The sequence below is a fragment of the Dendropsophus ebraccatus genome, chromosome 2 (genome assembly GCF_027789765.1).
Source record: "Dendropsophus ebraccatus isolate aDenEbr1 chromosome 2, aDenEbr1.pat, whole genome shotgun sequence".
Taxonomy (NCBI): Eukaryota; Metazoa; Chordata; class Amphibia; order Anura; family Hylidae; genus Dendropsophus; species Dendropsophus ebraccatus.
The window spans coordinates 34,544,669-34,565,269 of NC_091455.1; the positions used below are offsets into that span (position 1 = coordinate 34,544,669).

At 42.8% G+C, this 20,601-nt stretch overlaps 1 protein-coding gene and 1 non-coding gene across 2 annotated transcripts in view; both read left to right on the top strand.

Annotated features, from left to right (window-relative positions):
* Nucleotides 1-19,960, top strand: part of CPQ (carboxypeptidase Q) — a 358,322-nt gene extending 338,362 nt beyond the window's left edge. Inside the window, exon 8 of the mRNA XM_069957319.1 lies at nt 18,067-19,960. Coding sequence (XP_069813420.1) covers nt 18,067-18,227 — 161 coding nt within the window. The 3' untranslated portion in view covers nt 18,228-19,960. The remainder of the gene's footprint in view (nt 1-18,066) is intronic.
* On the top strand, nt 7,742-7,932 carry LOC138785081 (U2 spliceosomal RNA). Its single transcript, XR_011362055.1, has one exon. It is a non-coding gene; the product is annotated as a U2 spliceosomal RNA (small nuclear RNA).
* Nucleotides 19,961-20,601: the final 641 nt, after the last annotated feature.

Genomic DNA, 20,601 nt, shown 5'->3' on the forward strand with positions numbered 1-20,601 from the left:
ATTTTCACACTGAGTAATATAGGCGGAATCCCGCCTGCCTCAATGTCACACAGTGTCTCTATGGGACAGCTTGCACGCCGTCTTTCTCCGCTTAAAGAATTGACATGTCAATTCCTTGAGCGGGGAGCTGAGGCGCGCGAGCCCTCCCTTAGAGACACTGTGTGACACTGAGGCAGGCTGGGTTCCGCCTATATTACTCAGTGTGAACTTAGCCTTACACAGTGACCATACAACGGGCTTTCTTGTTATCACACAGATAAGCCAAGCATGCGGAATCTGTTGGCGCTATACAAATAAATATTATTATTATTATTATTATTATTAACCCTTTGAGGACCAGGCCCAAAATGACCCAGTGGACCGCACAAATTTTGATCTTAGTGTTTTCGTTTTCCCCTCCTCCCCTTCTAAGAGCTTTAGCACTCTCAGTTTTCTATCTACAGGCCATGTAAGTGCTTGTTTGTTACAGGAATAGTTGTACTTTGTAATGGCGGCTTTCATTCTACCATAACATGTATGATGGAATTCCAAATATATTATTTATGAAGATATAAATAGGTGAAATCGTAAAAAAGAATGCAATATGGTAACGTTTGGGCGGTTCCTGTGTCTACGTATTGCACTATATTGTAACAGCGACATGATACAATTATTCTATAGGTCAGTCTGAACACAACCATATGCAGGTTACACAGATTCTCTAATGTTATATATATTTTTTTTTATGAAATCCTTTTTTTTGGCAATTAAATATTAATAAAATGGGCCTATTGTGACACTTATAACGGTTTTATTTTTTCACCTACGGGGCTGTATTGGGTGTAATTTTTTCCGCCATGATCTCTAGTTTTTATTAATACCATATTTGTGAAGATCGGACGTTTTGATCACTTTTTATTGATTTTGTTTTAATATATAATGTAACATAAAATCGGTAATCTGCGCACTTTTTCCCCTCTTTTCGTGTACGCCGTTCGCCGTTCGCAATGACACTTGTTATATTTTAATAGATCGGACAATTACGCGCGCTACGGTATATTATATGTTTATCTATTTATTTATTTTTATATGTTATTATTTATATATTTTTTTTTTTACACATTTGAAGTCCCTTTGGGGGACTTCTACATTCACTACTTGGATTTTTACACTGACCATTGCTATGCCATAGGCATAGCATTGATCAGTGTTATCGGCGATCTGCTCATTGAGCCTGCCTGTGCAGGCTCAGTGTAGCAGATCGCCGATCGGACCGCACGGAGGCAGGTGAGAGACCTCTGGCGGTCCGTTTCAACGATCGGGACTCCCGCAGTCACACTGCGGGGGTCCCGATCGGTAAGTGACAGGGGACTCCCCCTGTCACTTGCACTTAAACGCCGCGGTCGCGGCGTTTAAGGGGTTAATGACACGCGGCAGCGCGATCGCTGCAGCGTGTCATTACCGGTGAGGTCCCGGCTGCTCACTGCAGCCGGCCCCCACCTCCTATGAAGCGCGCTCCGCTCCGGAGCACGCTTCATAGCCGGAGAAACACCCAGGACGTAGGGTTACGTCATGGGTCGTCTGGGGACAGACTTCCATGACGTAACCCTACGTCCAGGGTCGTCTAGGGGTTAAAGGACAACTCCGGCGGGACCCCCCAAAAAAAAAAAACACAGACACACACAGACACCATACTCGCCATCCCTCCGGTGACGATCGCCACTCCATTCGCCCGCCGTCTGCCTCACCGTCACCTGCCTCCGCCGTCCAGCGATGTCTCTTGCTTCCGGGTCCATGAGAGAGAAAAGGCTGCCAGTGCGCTTGCGCACCGGCAGCCTTTTCATTGGCTGGAGCGCATCACATGGCTTCCAGCAAGCTTAGCCAATCAGGGCTGAGCAAGCTGGAAGCCATGTGATGCGCTCCAGCCAATGAAAAGGCTGCTGGTGCGCATGTGCACCAGCAGCCTTTTCTCTCCCATTCACTCTCAATGAAGACGCCGAAGAGGAAGAAGACCCGGACCGCCCCCCAGCTCTGACGCCACCCGACACCAGAGAAGAGGACCGTGACGACCGTAATAGGTAATGTATACATTCTTTAACTTCCGGGGTGGGGGGTCGGGGGTCGGAAAGTGAGGGAAGGGGGCCAGACCGGGTATTTAACCACATTACAAAGTTATATAACTTTATAATGTGTGTTAAATAAGCCAAAAAAAATTTTCGCCGGAGTTGTCCTTTAATATACTTGGGTGTGGGAGTTTTAGCCCAGAATCCCCTAATACAGCCTCTAAGCTGGATTTTGTTAACCTACTATTTACTTGGCGTTTCAGGTCATGTAGAGAACTTTCTTGTAATGAAAACGTTTCCAGTTATTTCTCGCCACACATCACCACTCGGCTATTTAAGGATTTTTTATTTTTTTTAGAGAAAAACAGCATTTAATTTGTGATTAAAAATAGTATTTAAATGCCAGCTGATATTTTATTAGCATTTTAACACTGTTCCATCTTCCAAGCAGACCTATGTGGAGCTCTGATATTTACACAGGCTGAACGTTATTATGTCCCCAGCTGTTCCCAAGCAAATATCCAACCACAGATGAAATAGAAATCAAATATTTTATTCTCTCTGACTCTTCCTGATAAAAAGAAGTCACAAAAAACTATTATATTGTGTATATATGAATTTGCTCTCCAACAAGGATGTGGAACCTTCGGCCCTCCAGCTGTTGCAAATCTACAATTCCCATCATGCGTGGACAGCCTTTGGCATGAAGGGACAAAGGTTTTCCATCCCTGCTCTACAAGTAGTGCAGAGCAGACTTCCGAACTGGTCTTTCGGAAGTCTTTGTCCACCTATCATTTTAGATAGTGTTGAGCGAACTTGCCGAACTGTTCGGTTTCGGCAACGTTCTCCGAACCTAAAGGCTCGGCAATTGATTCCCGGCAGCAAGAAAAGTTGGATGCCATTCTAGGGTTTCCAGCAACCTATGGTTGTATCCATGTTCTCCAGGACTTCCTAGGACGGCATCCAACTTGGGGTCAAATCCTGAGCATTTAGGTTCAGAGAACGTTGGCAAACTCAAACAGCTTGGCTAGTTTACTCAACATTATCTACAATTAGAGGTGGACATAGACTTCCAAGGGACCATAAACACCTATCAACTTATCAAACCATTGATTATATTGATAATCTTTTGACAATGCCACCTTAAAGGATGTATGTCCCTATCCATTGCCTTGTGTTCTCTACAGTTTGGCGTTGAGAGACACAGCTTAGCATAATGACGGGTTTCTTTTAAAATTGATATTTTGGAAGCAGAAAAACTAAGTAAGTGAAAGGATCTATGCAACTTTAATATGGGCTAGGCTCAGAGGATCTCCAAAATGGCAGACCAAATATGGGACCAAATATGATAAGAGAAGACTTAAAGAAGCAGTCCAGTTTTTTTTTTTTTTTAATTCCCCCCCTCCTCTTCAGTAACTGATTGGCTGAACGAGCAATCCATCAGCCGGTTCTGACATCGCTGGAGGAGTTCCCTAAGCTAGGTGGCGGTCCTGGAGTAGTAAGACAGCTCTATGGAGTCATGGGGAGAGGTAAGTAGAGCTTCTTTATTATGTTCCTCCCTGCTTCTGTCTGACTGAAAACTTTTATTTACTTCGGACTTCCTTTAACCGTGGGACACTGTCAGCTTTCATTGGTTAGACACTGTGTAAGGACATGCCTCCAACTGGTAACACCCAGTTGGCGACTTAGTCAAACATTTCCAGTAAGGACAGCAAAGGAACAGCACATCAGAGTATCACAGAGCTATAATACATTCCAGAATTGTTATTGCATACAGAATACATGTATTTATTGAAACAGACAAGTCCTCTTTAAGAAGCTCTCTATTGTAAGAATCCTGTGTACAGTACAGCAGTCCTTATATATTTTCCTTCAAAACCCTTTGTGAGTGTGATTCATAGTTTAGGCTCGCATATACAGTAGTATTTTGGTCAGTATTTTTAGCCAAAACCAGGAGTAGAGCTGACAGAGAAAGATTCTCTTTTAATTTTGGCTAAAAATACTGATCCAAATACTTTGTGTACACCCAGCCTTAGATTTAAAGGGGTACTCCAGGCGGGAAGGCATTTTTCACTATGGCCGGGGAGGGGGTGAATGAAAGCAACAATGTTCACTTACTTCTGTTTCCAGAGCTGGGTCTATGGGTCTGGCTCTGGTTCTGGCTCTGGTCTATGACACGGCTTGAGACGTCATGTCCCAATGTTCAAGCCCCCACTGGGGACCCTGTTAGAGCTGCTGAATGGCTGAGGAGGTATAAAGCGGCATCATAGACTAGGAAGTGGCTAGGGACCTAATGTGGGACCCTGTGCTGGAAACGGGCGGTAAGTGAACGCCATTACTTTCATCCACTCTCTTCCTGGCCATAGTGAAAAAAGTCCTCTGGCCTGGAGTACCCCTTTAAAGGGTGCCTGTCATTATAAAGAATTTTTGATATGTCATTGTTAAAGAACAACTTACTAGGGATGGTCCGAAACTGCCGAGGTTCGGGTTCGTATGAACCCGAACGCTCGGCATCAGATTCCCGCTGTCTGCCCGCTCCGTGCAGCGGGTGGATACAGCGGGAGGACCGTCTGGAAAACTGGGATACAGCCTATGGCTGTATCACAGTTTTCCAGGCGTTCCTCCCGCTGTATCCACCCTCTCCACAGAGAGGGCAGACAGCGGGAATCGTTGCCGAGCGTTCGGGTTCGTACGAACCCGGACCGAACTCTGTTCGGACCATCCCTACATTTTACTATAAACCAAGCTTCTCAAAATTATCTACTGGGTCTCACAATGTAGAACATGGTAACAAAGAGGAGTCTTTGGTGGACAACACCCATGCCAGTGGCATCGCTAGGCATAATCATTCGGGGCCCAAGCCCCGAATAAATTATGCCTAGCCCCGAAAGTCATTTGATCCCGACTATAGCCAGCGCCTATTACCAGCAGCCGTGGCCTCTCATCCTTGGCCACTGATGCAGCGTCTGAGCAGTACGTGAGGGTGGGCAAGGTGTGGGTCAGCACCCTGCCCGCCCTCACGTACCGCTGAGACGCTGCATCAGTGACGTCACTTGTGCATTGGATGCGTGCGCCGCGGCCGGCCTCAACGGTGCCAAGCTCCTGCACAACCTCCCTCCTGCCCGCACCTTGCCCGCCCTCACATACCGCTCAGATGCGGCATCAGTGAAGTTACCTGTGCAGTGGATGCGCGCACCGCGGCAGCACTACACTCCTGCACAGCCTCTCTCCTGTCACCGAATACGCGCTCCACAAAGTCACCCGGCGTTTCTATAGGTGGCAAACTCCTGTCCTGCCGCACTTCTTTGCCGTTGGTGAGTATTGTAACCCGGGGAGGCGTGGGGCTCAAGTGAGATACAGTGTGTGTGTTGTGGGGAGGGGGGGGGAGTTTAAGATGGGGCCCAGGTGGGGTAATGTGTGTGTAGGGGAGGGGGTCAGGTGAGGTAGTGTGTGTGTTGGGGGGTTAACATGGAGCCCAGCCAGGGTAGTGTGGGGGGTCAGGTGGGGTAGTATGTGTGTGTGTGGAGGGGGTCTGGTGAGGTGTGTGTGGTGGTGGTGGGGGATGAGGGTCAGGTGGGATAGTGTGTGTGTGGGGGGGTCACTTGGGGTTGTATGTGTCTGTGTGTGGTGGGGGTCAGATGGGATAGTGTGTGGGGGTCAGGTGGGGTAGTGTGTGTGTGGTGGGGGAACTTTATTACTATTGTGGGTACAGCAGGCATATTATTACGATATAGGGGGCACAGAAAGAGACATTATTACTATTTGAAGGCACAGCAGGCACATAATTACTATATGGGGGCACAGCAGGCACATAATTACTATATGGGGGCACAGCAGGCGCATAATTACTATATGGGGGCACAGCAGGTGCATAATTACTATATGGAGGCACAGCAGGGGACATTATTACTATATGGAGGGCACAGCAGGTGACGTTATTACTATATGGAGGGCACAGCAGGAGGCATTATTACTATATCGAGGGCACAGCAGGTGACGTTATTACTATATGGAGGGCACAGCAGGAGGCATTATTACTATGTAGAGGCACAGCAGGTGCATAATTACTATATGGGGGCACAGCAGGCGCATAATTACTATATGGGGGCACAGCAGGCGCATAATTACTATATGGGGGCACAGCAGGGGACATTATTACTATATAGGGGCACAGCAGGTGACGTTATTACTATATGGAGGGCACAGCAGGAGGCATTATTACTATATGGAGGCACAGCAGGCGCATTATTACTATATGGGGGCACAGCAGGGGACATTATTACTATATGGAAGGCACAGCAGGGGACGTTTTTACTATATGGAGGCACAGCAGGTGCATTATTACTATATGGAGGGAACAGCAGAGGGGGCATTATTACTTTACGGGGGCACAGCAGGAGACATTATTACTATATTGGGCACAGCAGGAGGCATTATTACTACATGGGGCACAGCAGGAGGCATTATTACTATATGGGGACACAGCAGGAGGCATGATTACTATATGGGGGCACAGCAGGGGTATTATTATATGGGGGCACAGCAGTGGACATTATTACTATATGAGGGTGCACAGTAAGGGATATTTTACAATGTGGGGTGACACAACAGTAGGCATTATTACTATGGGGCACAGCAGGGGGGGGCATTTTACAATGTGGGGTAATACAGCAGGATGCATTATTACAATTTGGAGGCACAGCAGATGATCCTACATGCAGGGGGCAACACACATACCTACCTACTCACTGACACTAAGCAGTATAATTACCTGTATGGGAGCCTATAGGAGGGGAAAAAGGGAAGGAAGTTGAAGGAAAAGTGCAGAGCCTGATATGTTTGTCTGGGCCGGATGGAGAAGAAAAGAGAAAGAGAACATCTCAGATTAAAGAAGACGTCCCCTGTGAGTCACTGAATGAGGTTTTTGCATTTTGTAGATCGTTATCTGGTAGAAAGTTCCCTAAAGCATTAAAAGGTTGGGAAACACTGGCCTAGAGGATAGGAGTTAGGGCAGACCTCCCAGAGGCTGTGTGTACAGGGGGAGCTGTGAAGGAGCTGCATGGGCAGTGGTGTGCAGCACTACTAATGACAGTGACCCTGCCAGGAGCCCAGGGCGGGTGGCTGCCTGTGTCTGCTTAGCTGTAGTTATTATGAGTGGCGGCAATAGAGCTGGGCTAATAGAGCGGTCATTGGGGTCAATAGCTTCTGCACTGGTCTCTTTTACTAACCACTTACGACGGCACTCAGAGGGCCCATGCCCCGGATGTTTTAGGACCCTAGCAACGCCCCTGACCCATGCCAAAAACGTATTCAAAATAGAAATACTGTTTGAGGCCAGGATCCTACAACGTAAAAATAAGGGCAAAATGTGGCCGTATTTTACCCTCATTTTTACGTGTGAACCTGGGCTAATTCTATATTTAAATAAGGTAAAAACATACTAATCTGCTTTTGTAGACATTCTGAAAGCAACAGTGTCTGAGGCTAGGGATGGTCCGAACCTATGGCTGTATCCCAGTTTTCCAGGCAGTCCTCCCGCTGGATCCGCCATCTCCACGGAGCGGGCAGACAGCGGGAATCATTACCGAGAGTTCAGGTTCGTACGAACCCGAACCGAACTCTGTTCGGACCATCCCTATCTGAGGCTCATTACATGATTGGTGATCTGTACAGGGGGGGGGGCAGAAAGAAACCTAAGCTTCGTTTCTCGGCCTTTTGGCTAAGATCAAGTGTAGTATCTGTTCTTATCAGTTTAATATCTGATATGTCCCCTACCTGGGGACCATATATTAAATGGATTTTTAGAACAGGGAGATGGAAAAAGAGCTTGCTCTGTCCTCTCCGGGCATTGACCTGGTATTGCAGTGCTTCCAGGTTCAGTGCATAAAAAAAAAGAAACCTAAGCCCATATAGTAAACATAGAAACATAGAAGAAATAATCAATAAGATTAAGAAAAGTACTAAGACATCTTGCAGACATGTTTTGCATGGGTCTCAGGTGCTCAGTTAATAACTCCTAGATGATATCCTTAATACATATAATTACATTCCAGTTACTGATGCGGTAGATAAAAATAAAACTTACATGGTCCTCTGTAATGATAGATAATGCTGTAGACTGCTCGGCCTTTATAGAGATTGGACTGACACTGTGTCAGCCTGATCTTCTTGAAATGGCAGGACGCAGATATGATATGTGGCAAATTATAACCGATTAGAGATGAGCGAACCTCGAAGACGATCAGGTTCATCTAAACCCGGGCATGCGGCATTTGATTACTGGTGACTGAAAAAGTTGGCTGCAGCCCTGGGGAGTCCTGGAAAACTTGGATGAAGTCTATGGCTATGACCATGGGCACTGTCACTAAAAATAACTTTTGACATTTTCCATACACTGCTTAAACATAGAAGAGGTGGTCCTACTCTACACATTCTGAAAAGCAGCAGCATAAAGAGTTTAAAGAGTAGTACAGAGCAGTTTAAGCTGTAAACCAAGCATTAGGGTGAGATCTTATGCTACAACACTTTCTCGGTCTGCTCCTGGCTCTCTTTATGGATTCCCCCCTCCCATCTTTCTCCTAGACCACCTCCTTTCTATAGACACGTAAGGCAGTATGTAAATGTATCCCTCAGTGAGACACTAGCCTGTCTTTCGTTTCAAACATATGATTGAATTGAGATGTTTTATCAGTAGCGTTTTATCTGGTAAGATAGATTACTGTATGAATCTTCTGACATTTACTTGTACAATTCATTTACTGCTTTTAAACTTTTTTTTTTTTTTTTAATTCTCAATTTTATAAAATTTTCACAATTTTGTAAAAGGAAAACATTACATGCCACACCCAACCAGGTGAAACGGTACAAGTAGTAGGAACTCAAGTAAACAGAAACGACAAAAAAGAGGGGAGGGGGAACAACAACAAAAAAAAAATGCTGACTTATGTGCTGAACCAAACAAATGCACAAACTGCGCAGGTATGTAGGAGCAAGGAGCGTGCTACCACTCGGTCAGAGACCGAAGAGAAGCCACTGAGCAAATGAAAAAGGAGAAGAGGGAGAAAAAGAGAAGAAGAAAGGAAGGGGTAGGGAGGGATGGGGGGGGGGGGAAGAGAGCAGGCCGCACCTCACTGAGCCAGGAGAGTCTTGTATTCATCCGTCTCGACAAACTGGTCCCAGTAGAACCAAGTCCGAAAAAAACTGCTTGTCACGACCATGCATCTGTGCAGTGAGATCTTCCATGTGCTTGATGTCCTCCACTTTGTGGATCCACATGACAATGCTCGGGGGGTCGGGACGTACTGCTTTTAAACTTTGCTAAAATTACATTTATATTACTCCCTAAAGTTGCATCCAACTTCTGCGACCACCTGTTATCTAATGCCGCACGCTCTAGTTCATGCCGCATGCTCGAGATTCTGTCACCTATAGTCATCAACACCAAACTGGTGTGGTCCAACAACTTCCATCCCTGCCAGTCAGCTGTATCCCAGAGCTGTTGCCTCAGTATACACAGTAAAATAGAGCCGAAGGTAGATGGCTCCATACATTGCATAGTGACCATGCTGGATTACTGCATCTCATTGAGAAGTATGGAAGTTTAGTAAGTCTTAGCAATCCAGCATTATGTATGAAGCAGTCCGCTTATGGCTATATTTCACGTAGCAGGCACCAGAAGATAATTCTTCTGCAAGGTTACTAGTATAAGGACCCCAACATCTGATATGGATGACCATCCTGAAAACCCCTGGCCAACAATTGTTTCCTGTTCTATCCTGGCCTGATTTGCTCTTCTATGGTTGCCATAATTTTTTTTACCTTTTTGGTTATTCCCCTTGGAAATATACTGATTTTGATATGTGACTTAAAATAGAAAACAAAACATACGATGGTTGAAAATTTGCTGAGGACAACAATGCTCAAAGCCCCTGGTTACGGAAGGGTTAACCCACACCTCTTTGATTGGAATAATATGCAAATATTCAGATGATTAATATCTGTCATCCATCAAACGACTCACTGGACCATGGTGAACACTTCTGATAAGCAGTGAGCGTATACCGTGTATCTGATGCTATATGATACTTACCTGCACTATACCGTCTTTTGATTTATTACCCTCCCACATCTGACCGATCCCCATAACAAAGTTTATCCATAAACTGTACGTCATTGCCGTCTGTCACAGAGATGATAGATTGTCTTCCCGTATTATGTGAGCATTATAATTCATCTCATTAAACAGAAAAAAAAAATACTCAATTTCTAATAACAAGCCGGAAAAAATAAAATAAAAAAAGTGGCGGGTAAAGCTGATTCATTGCGGTTTGGTCATTCCAATTATTCCAGACCTCTGCCTATAATTTATTTAAAAACTAAATTATGCATGAGTAGTGTCTCACTAATTACGGCAGAGAAGGAAAATGTAATTTACATTCTTGATAAGAAAATTGTGCTTTAAAAAATATGTAAAACAAGATGAAGTCGCAAGTTACTTCAGTTATTAGCATGGTAATTTAACACAGGTCAGACTCGAGGGATGACGGCCGACTCGTCTCTGCTCGCCGCATATGTATTATATTCCGGATAGGGGATTGGGGAAAGGAACCAGCTGAACGTGAGATGGAAAAACAGCATATGGAATAGGGTTTACATCTACAATTTGAAGCTATAGGCCGCAGTGTTAATGTGTACAGCTCCTGTATACCAGATCCTTATAGTATTGCATGCAGGTGAACACTTTATAAGGGCCCTGTTAGGGTTTGTGCACACCAGTAGCGGATTATAATGGGTCAGTTTCAGGCAGTAGCCCGGGGCCCTGAACTTCTGAGGGGCCCATGGCCCCCCAAACAGACTTATGTTCAGCCATGATTTGCATAAAAATTGCTGCTTTTTACCACAATTTTGCACAAATCAGGGAAAAACTGCATCCAGTAGACAATGCAGTAACATTAGAGAATATATTGAAGGACCTTATCATGTGACAATAATGTTACCACAGGTCCTTTACAAGGTGCATTATGGAGGAAAAAGATTTAGGTTAGTGCCGTCATAGTTACAGTGGGTTGGGGAGGCCTAAGTCTGGTCAGCAGCCTGGGGCCCATAGTAAAGTTAATTCGTCCATGGTGCACACTATGAAATCCAGGCGGATAACCTGCCGCAGATTACACCACTCGCTCATGCCCGCGCGCATCTACGCCCATGCCATAGACTCCATTCTATGGTCAGGTGGATTCCGCCGTCCGGCCGAAGAATGAGCCTGTTCATTCTTTGGGCGGACGGCGGAATCTGGCTGACCATAGAATGGAGTCTATGGCACATACCCTCACACTACGAATCAGGCCAATTCGGCAGATTATCGCTCCATGTAAGAGGGACGCTCCCCGTGTGGTTCTTGCTGCTCTACGTAGCCACCGCTGAAGCTTCTATACTGGTTTTTGAAGTGACTGGCCGTTCAGCCAATAACTGGCTCTAAAGTTCCAGCAGCGGCTGCAGAGAGTGAGCAGAAGAGAGAAGAACTTCGGGAACAAATGGGTCTCATTGATAGATGGGGGCTTATAATGATCATGATCATTATTATCAGCCGTCTATGTTCCGAAGTATCCGAACGATCTTAAAATCCTCGAGTTGCACTCATCTCTAGTCATGAACGGTTGACTATGTAGTACTACATTACTGATGCAGAGCGGCCACACAGAGCTTTCCTGGCTATAAAAGCCAATGTCTGGACAGCTTCATTCGCAGATGGGACAACGCCTTTAAGTTCAGACAAGTAGAAATGACTAATAATTGGACATAAAATTATACTGGGATACCATCAACCCAGACTCCTAATACATCAAAGCACCAAGCAGTATATAATGGGATTCTACACATCTGTGTCTTCTTCACAAACTTCTGACCTTTCCAATTAACTTTTTTATGACAACATATTGGCCGAAAAACATTCAAGAGATAGAAAAGAGGAAAACATGATTGGAAATGAGCTGATAATGACCTGGCGGTATCCCCTTTACGATGCCTGACCTCTATAACTCCAGCCTGACATCAATGTGGAGCAATTCACTGAATGTTTCAGCGTTCAGATATCTTTTAATATGTATTGGAAACGACGTGCGTGGAATGGCTTCTGTCAATATATCTTGTCTTCATCCAGCCCTGATCTAGTCGTCTTCCTTTAGAATACAATTTCTTTGTAATATAGAAGTGATTCAAAACCCACAAGCTTCATTGGGAAGTGATAACCTTTAGTGCAAGCAATCCCGTCTAGTCATAAATCAAATCAATGCAAGAAAGGATATGTGTGGCTGTATCTGTAGCTGTCCGTGTTTGTAGGATGTCGGAAATTTTGAGATTATTGAACAATGTGACATAATGTGCTATCATTATGAATAAAAGATATGTCCGCACTCGCATCTAATATTTGATTTATGAATGCAGTGCACATACATAGAGAAACATCCAACCATTTTGTGTCTACATGTCCCCTTTTTTTCCCCTGGAGTGCCCCTTTAACTTACTTGTGAAGTGTCAAAAGTTGACAGCTGGTTACTGAATTATAATCCAATTGTGATATCACAGTAGATAACCGATTGTGATACCACAGTAGTTGCCTAATGGAGACACATTTGTTATTCCCTAGTATTGAACCTGTCCGAAACCCACATGTGATCACAATAGATTGCCTGTTCAAAACATCTGTGATGTCACAGCACTTATAAAAATAGATTGGGTCCAAAGATGATTGAGTCTTTTATGCTTATCAGTAAAGACGGAGAAAGATTTAGGGGTGGTGATTTCTGACAGCCTTACAATGAGTCACCAGTGCAACCAGCTGTGCAGTGCTGTGTATATATAATGGTATGCTGGGCTGTATATATATAATGGTATGCTGGGCTGTATATATATAATGGTATACTGGGCTGTATATATAATGGTATGCTGGGCTGTATATATATATATATATATATATATATATATAATGGTATGCTGGGCTATATATATAATATAATGGTATACTGGACTGTATATATAATGGTATGCTGGGCTGTATATATATAATGGTATTCTGGGCTGTATATATAATGGTATGCTGGGCTGTATATATATATATATATATATATATATATATATATATACATATATATATATATATATACAAGGGTATGCTGGGCTATATATATAATATAATGGTATGCTGGGCTGTATATATAATGGTATGCTGGGCTGTATATATATAATGGTATTCTGGGCTGTATATAAATAATGGTATTCTGGGCTGTATATATATATATATATATATATATATATATATGTATATATATAATGGTATGCTGGGCTGTATATATAATGGTATATGCTGGGCTGTATAGCTAGAGGTATAACCAGTAGGAAGAGGGAGATTGGGATCCCGCTGTATAGAGCTTTATTGACATATGGAATATTGTGTCCAGTTCTGGAGACCTCATCTACAAAAAGATATTGATAAAATAGATCGAAACCTTTAAGTATGTTAAACGACTAAATAAGGTTCAAGAGGGAAGTGCTTTAATAAAAAAAATTTAACTCAAGGACAAGAGGACACAGTAAGAGGTTAGTTGGGGGAAAGATCAGAAGCAACGTGAGAAAATAATACTTTACTGAAGTAGTAAGTGCTTGGACCAAACTTCCAGCAGAGGTGGTTGGTAAATGTACAATAACAGAATGTAAACCTGTCTGGGATAAACATATATCTATCCTAAGATAATAAGAAGGGAAATTTCTATAAGAGTAGACTAGATGGAGCAGGTGGTATTTTTCTGCCAACAATCTATTGTATTCTATGTAATTATTTCTACTTAGATTCCATCTACATTACACTGTTAGCCTCACATTTTCTTTTTAGTGGCAGATACTATCAACAAGAGGGCCCTGCACAGGAACAAAACATGGGTATTCAGGCATGTAAAAGTTTTGCTCTTTTACTGTGGCTGCTATAAAAAAAAAAAAGCATACTCACCTTCCTCAGTCCCCCACAGCTTTTCGTTTGACATCATCTGGTTCTACTTCTTAGTTAGACTTAGCAGTTATAGCCCACTCAGCCAATCACTGACTGATTAGGGACAGTGATGTGGTCAGTGACTGGCTAAGCAGGCCTTCAATGACAAGATGAGTCTGTCTCAGAAGTAGGAAGCAGAGCAAGAGATGGGGACTTGAATATGTCCCTCCAGGACAGAGGTAGGTGAGTATGCTTTTTTATTTTTATAACAGGTAAAGCAAAATAATAATTTAAATAAGAAAAACCCTTTAATTTCCAAGTACTGTTAGAATGACAGCATGTTCTAGCTATAGACCATATCTCTCCAGAAAATCCCTCAACCCTGTACTAGTCTATCAGTGAGTGTGAGACATAGATTGAAAGGCATGTAGCATATGCCATCTACATATCATCTATTAGATATTAGGAACTGAGTATTATGTTATTTTGTGGTAACAGAGCCACCCACCTTGTCTACAGAGCCTCAGCTTCAGATAGAATACAAGATCAGGCATAAGGGCCAGTTGATACGGGGTAAAAATTGGCAGAATTCGGAATCCTGCCTACTTTAGTGGGGCACTGTTTCTCTATGGGAGGGCTTGCGTGTCTAAGTGGCTGTGCGCTCCAAAAATTATCACATAGATAAACAGTGTCACACTTAAGCAGGCGGGATTCTGTGGCAGAACTCTCAGAATTCCACTAATTTTATTCTATGTGAACTGGCCCTAAAAGAAATGACACTCCCATGACCTTCGAAATAGAGATGAGTTTTAAAAAGTAATTTTTTCTTATCACTTACAATCCCTTTAAGAAAAGGGGGATGTATTGCAGGATGCCTATGAAAGAACAATGAATATTTTCAATTTACAATGTCATGAATATTGAATCGGTTAATTTTATCTGTTGTATTTCACTGGAGGCCATCCCTCTGCCATCATCCTCTCCAGCAGCCACAGCCCGCACAGCTCTGGGAGTGAAGGGAGAGTCAGGACAGGGGGGAAGTTTAAATTCTTCTTTGGAAAAATAAGACATCCCCTGAAAATAATACATATTGCATCTTTGGGAGCAAAAATTTATAAAAGACACTGTTTTATTTTCGGAGAAACAGGGTATGGATGGTGGTCAGGTGGTGACTATAGCAGGTGCAGAGGATGCAGTTCCACCTCAATTCTAGAAGGTGCCCACAGTCCCCTCTACTACTTAAAAAGATGTCAAGATTTTGAATTGGATTTTGGATAGTGTGGAGAAGGGTACATTACTATAGAAACAAGTACGCTTCATTTCACGGATCATATCACTGCATAGCGCACTGTCGCCATCCGTCTAATTTATCCTCTTGGCGTGTAAATCTATCCACAAACTCTCTTTTTTTTGTTAAAAGTCAACGTTTTAATAACCTCTATTTCCTCTGTCCCCGTTGCAGAGCTCTCTCTTTATTTGCACGCCTACAGTTCCAATCTATTTCCCTTCTGCATCGTATTGTACAAAGTTTCCTCATCTTTCCATTCTTACAGAAATAAATTTCAAGCTGTCATATTTGATAAATTTCGGGTTTTTTTTTCCCCAATCCGGGTCAATATAAATGAGTTTTCTTTAAGCCAGTGTGATTACAGTCAGTATTATATTACATAAGACCTTTACTAAATAATTCATTAGACTCTGAAGTGGGTGTTGGAGTTTAATTAACCGCCACTTTACTAAAGGTACTGTACATTTTCTATTGGCGGCAAAGTAATTATTATCGCAAGATAAGAGCCCAGATGCCGGGTCCTCCGAAAAAAAGAAAAGAAATCAAAATGTAAATTCAGCTCACGGAGCAAGGAAGGGAAATGTAAGTAATTGAAGTTTTCTAAAGGGGAAGAAATACGCTGTGAAATTGTATAGCTTCTTCTTTGTCTTGCCTCAATGGGATGTCCAGAGGAGATGACGGTAGTTTATACTTACACTAAATGGACACATCATTCACTCGGGAAACCTCAAAGGATTCTCTTCAGTATTGAGTAAGGGTTTGTCTAATTGTTATTTGATCTTTATTAAAGCGGAACTGCGTTTCCATTTCCTTTCATAAATCAATAGAACATGCCGTGATAAGAGGCTGTGGAATATATTTTATTATAGAAAAATGCTTATTTTTATACTTATCAGACTCCTCCGCTCCCTCCCACCCCACCTCCTGCACTTTTCATATTAAATTTTCTCTGCACGTTTGCTATATAGATGTAGCGGTCACCAAAACCATTGGGGCACCCTTCTCTGTGTCGACGGCACGCTATGCTAATAGTCACTGAAAATTCATAATAAGGCAGGGACCCCTCTGTTTTTCAGAGCGGTCCTGACTACACTACAGTAGTGGGCCGCAATGCATACAGTACTATGTGCATCATACACAGTACAGTTTATGTGTTACCGCTCTTGTACATTTGTCTGTATGATGCCCTGCAGGACCATTTCAGCTATATCTGTATTTGCTGTATTGGCACATACTTTAATGGAGTACTCCAACATTAGGTTAAAAAACAAATGGTGGAGAAGCGTATAGCATTGCTTACCTGTCTGTCCCAGTTTTGAAACCAAACCACCAAAAGTACATTTGTTTTTTTGTCCTGTACCTTCTACAATTCTAATTCGAGCACACTTGAGTTCGTCCGAACTCGAACACTCTGCATTTGATTAATGGTGGCTGAAGAAGTTGGCTGCCTATGGTTGTATCCAGGAATTCCAGGATTCCCTAGGGCTGCATCCAATGCTTTCAGTCACCAATAATTTAACGTAAGGTGTTCAGATGGGATGAACCCAAGCATGCTCAAGGTTCGCCCATCTCAATTCAGTACTTAAAGGGGAACTCCGGATAAGGAAAACTTGTTTTCTATTAAAAGTACATTAAAAGTTATATAGATGTGTCTATACAATGTATTACCGTATCTGTGCGGTTCTGTCACACTGGTAGCTGATAGAAATCCAGGAAGTGAAGAAAAATGGCCTCTGTGCCAATCAACATTGTCTCCTGCTTCCACTGCTCTCCCACCTTAGGAGACAAATCTTCCATGCCTCTGTCTCACATTGTGTGTGTTTGCTAGACACAGGCTGATGATGCAGAGAGGGGGCAGGGTGTGATTCACCATCTCTGACCATCCAGAAGCAGGTGTTTCAACTTCGCTGATTGTGCAAAAGTCTACAGTCTACAAAAGTCAAAAGTCTACAGAGAAATTAGGGCTGTGTTCACACATGTTGGAGTATCATTGCAGTACTGCAGTATCTGCACAAAAATGATGCAGTAACACAAGTAGATAATGCTAAACAGCAGAGAGGATAAGGGCCAGCACTGCCAATCCCACCTGCACAAAAAACAAGGCATAAACAGTATATCCCATGTAAGATAGTATCAAATAAAGTCCTTTATGTGGGAATCAACTTCAAAGATAAAACCTGCGTACCGCAGGTTGAGAAACCCTGGCCTAGATGTTCTGCAACAGATTTGGGCGGGGAATAGGCAGGGTGGGGGACTGTGATATAACAGCTGAGGGAAAGCATTGCATTCTGGAACCTGTACTGCATTCTGGTAACTGCTCAACCAGGAAATACAGAAACACAAAACAGAACAAAACCCCCCAAAACAAATGGATTTTTGGTAGTTTCAAAACTAGGATGGATAGGAAAATATAAATATAAATAAATGTGCTTCTGCAGAAGTTTAAATTTTTTTTACCTCTACCCGGAGTTCCCCTTTAATACTGTTATGGTGCCACTATGTCTGGTACTGTTATTGTGCTCTGTAGCTTTTATAGCTATGTTGATACTAATGCTTCAGCTGTGGGTAGACTGTGGCTGGTGTCCTTTAGGGCACTGAAGCTATTACACTTATAAGGGTTCAGTAGTTGACACTGTTAGGGTGGCACTGGGGATACTATAGTTATGTGGGTGCTGAAATGGCAATTGTTTTGCGGGTACTGTTAGAAAGAAAAACGTAGTTTTCTCCTAAAATAATTCCAATTTTATACTTTGTCCTAGGTGCAAGTCTTATCGATGACATAAGTAAATATTTCTGGTTCCATCATTCGGAAGGCGACACGATGACCGTCCAGAACCCGATCTGGATGAACCTCTGTGCAGCTATCTGGACGGTTGTCGCTTATGTTGTTGCCGACCTGGAGGAAATGTTGCCAAGATAAGGAGAAGTAAGAGACATGACCGGGGACTCTGAGGATACTGAAAACCGTGAAGACGTTCAGTCATCCGCTGTCACAGTCAATATTTCAATCAGGCTTATACAAAGTATATTTTATATCATAAGATGGCATCTGATTTTCTGTCTTGTTTTTCATCCATTCAATTTATAGCTCTTCTTTATTCCTTTACATCTTCCAGAGAGATTTGTATTTGTATATACCTCTGTTATAATAGAATAAGGTATTAGCATCTACTGTTATTTTACTATAGTGTATTAGTACCACATTTACTCCTTTTATATTACTATAGGGTATTAGTAGCTACTCCAAGTACTGTACTCTATAAGTGACTACTCCTATTATATTACAGTAATGTGTTAGTGTCAGGTCTGCTTATTCTGTATTACTCTACTCTGTAAGCAGCCAATCACTTTATTTTATTGCACTGTATAGTATAGTGAAACTCTTTTATACTATAGTACTCCCTCAAGTTACCGTATGAATTCATTCAAGAATGATTATTAAAATAAATGCATGTATTATATAACAATTTTTTAGCGCAAATTAGACATTGTTGTGCTCGACAAGGGGGTGTAGCTCAGTGGAAAGTAGGTGTGACTTGGGAAAAAGGTGATTTTTGACATGTACAGTTCTATAGGGCATGAACAACCTTCAGAATATTTCTGGAAGAGTGTAAGTGTCTTAAATAGGCCTGGAAATTATAGGACATGTCCTATAATTGTCAGGAATTCCATCAGGGACTCCACATAGAACCCTATGGGGGCATCTACAGTTCAAGAAAGCTGGCACTTTTGCCATGGTAAATCTTCTCCATTGTAACTTGTGACCATAACCCTCTAAAAAAAAAAAAAAAGTAATGGTCATGCCCGTGCCCATTCGGAACTAGGCACGGTCCATGGCTCGTGGTATGTGGCTGAGACTGCGCCTTTTAGTCATGTTTTTGTTTAATTTGTCGAAACTCGGAATACTGCTCTATTACTTTTACTTCAGTAATTGATTTTCTTACCACACCCATCTCATCTGTGCTAGTTCCCTTGGGCCACTTAAGAGTTAACCTTTTTGTTGCTTTTGATTGTCACTCTGGCTTTCCACTTTTCCTTCACTTTGCCAATCTGGCTTCTGCGTCTCTGATACAACGATCTGACCTTGCTACTTGAATTCTGATCTTGTATCACTTTGCTAATTTGGTTTTGACCTTGGCCTGCTAGACGTTCCTTGTGTTTGTTTGTCTTGTCCTTTTTTTATGCTTTAGATTGTCATAGGTGAGGGACTGAGATGGCAAGTACAGTGGGCGAGGGCAAGTTCAGGGTTCACTGTCTGTGTCCACCCTGTCCCATCCCTGGCTGAACTCTACCTGCAGTTGTGACAAAAATCATTGGTTCTGCGGTCTCCAAAATGTCATGCCAAAATAAAGAGAACTAAAGATTAACAAAAATAGGTAGATAACTACTAGAGAAAGCAAATTATGACCTATAAAGATCAGAAAAAGCGGCTGATCTGAAAAATATTTTCTATGTGTCAACGTGCCAAGCTTTTGAAGTGCTAGGGGCTGTAATGTCTCCTCACACCCACCTCACATCCCTGCCCCTGCATTATTCTACATTATGGAAGCACAGACAGACAGATGAAAAGTACCAGAGATCTCCCTAACCTAACTTCTATCTAACAGTGTCAGTGTGGCCTCTCTGATGTCCCTCGCTAACTGCAGCTCTGCTAGTTCCAAGACAAACTTGTCTGGGAGTGACAGCCCGCTTAGCCAATCACCGGCCACAGAGCTGTCCCGTCTCAGCCAGTGATTGGCTGAGCAGGCTGTCACTCCCAAGACGAGTTTGTCTCGGAAGTAGGAGAGCTGCAGTCAGCAGGGGACACCGGAGAAGCCACATTGGAACACCAGGGAAGCACGAAGAGGGGAGCATAACATGTTTCTTATGTTTACCAACAGGACAGCAATATATAAAAACTATTTAAATGCTGGATAATCCCTTTAAGGCTGTTCAAAGTGCACTTCTTAAACAAATTGATGCATTTGATTCCGATGTACTTCAGTTACTGGTGTATCAAACAATACCGATTAGCTGTATGTTATAGTCAACTCATTGTCTGTGGCACTTATCGCTGCTTTCAACAGCACTGAAAAGACCATTATATTGTAACTTAAGGTCATGGTAACCTGAGGGCCCACTGTACGGTAATGTATTGTTATCCAGTCTACTTCTATCTAAAAACTTCATAAAGACCTGGTTCTGCTACTTACAGTAATTGCCTTTTTAGCTCTTTTGATGCCAAATCTTCTTATGAACCTTGCACCGATCATCATTTTATACAGTCTTTCTTACTTATCCGTCTTTTCCTTCTG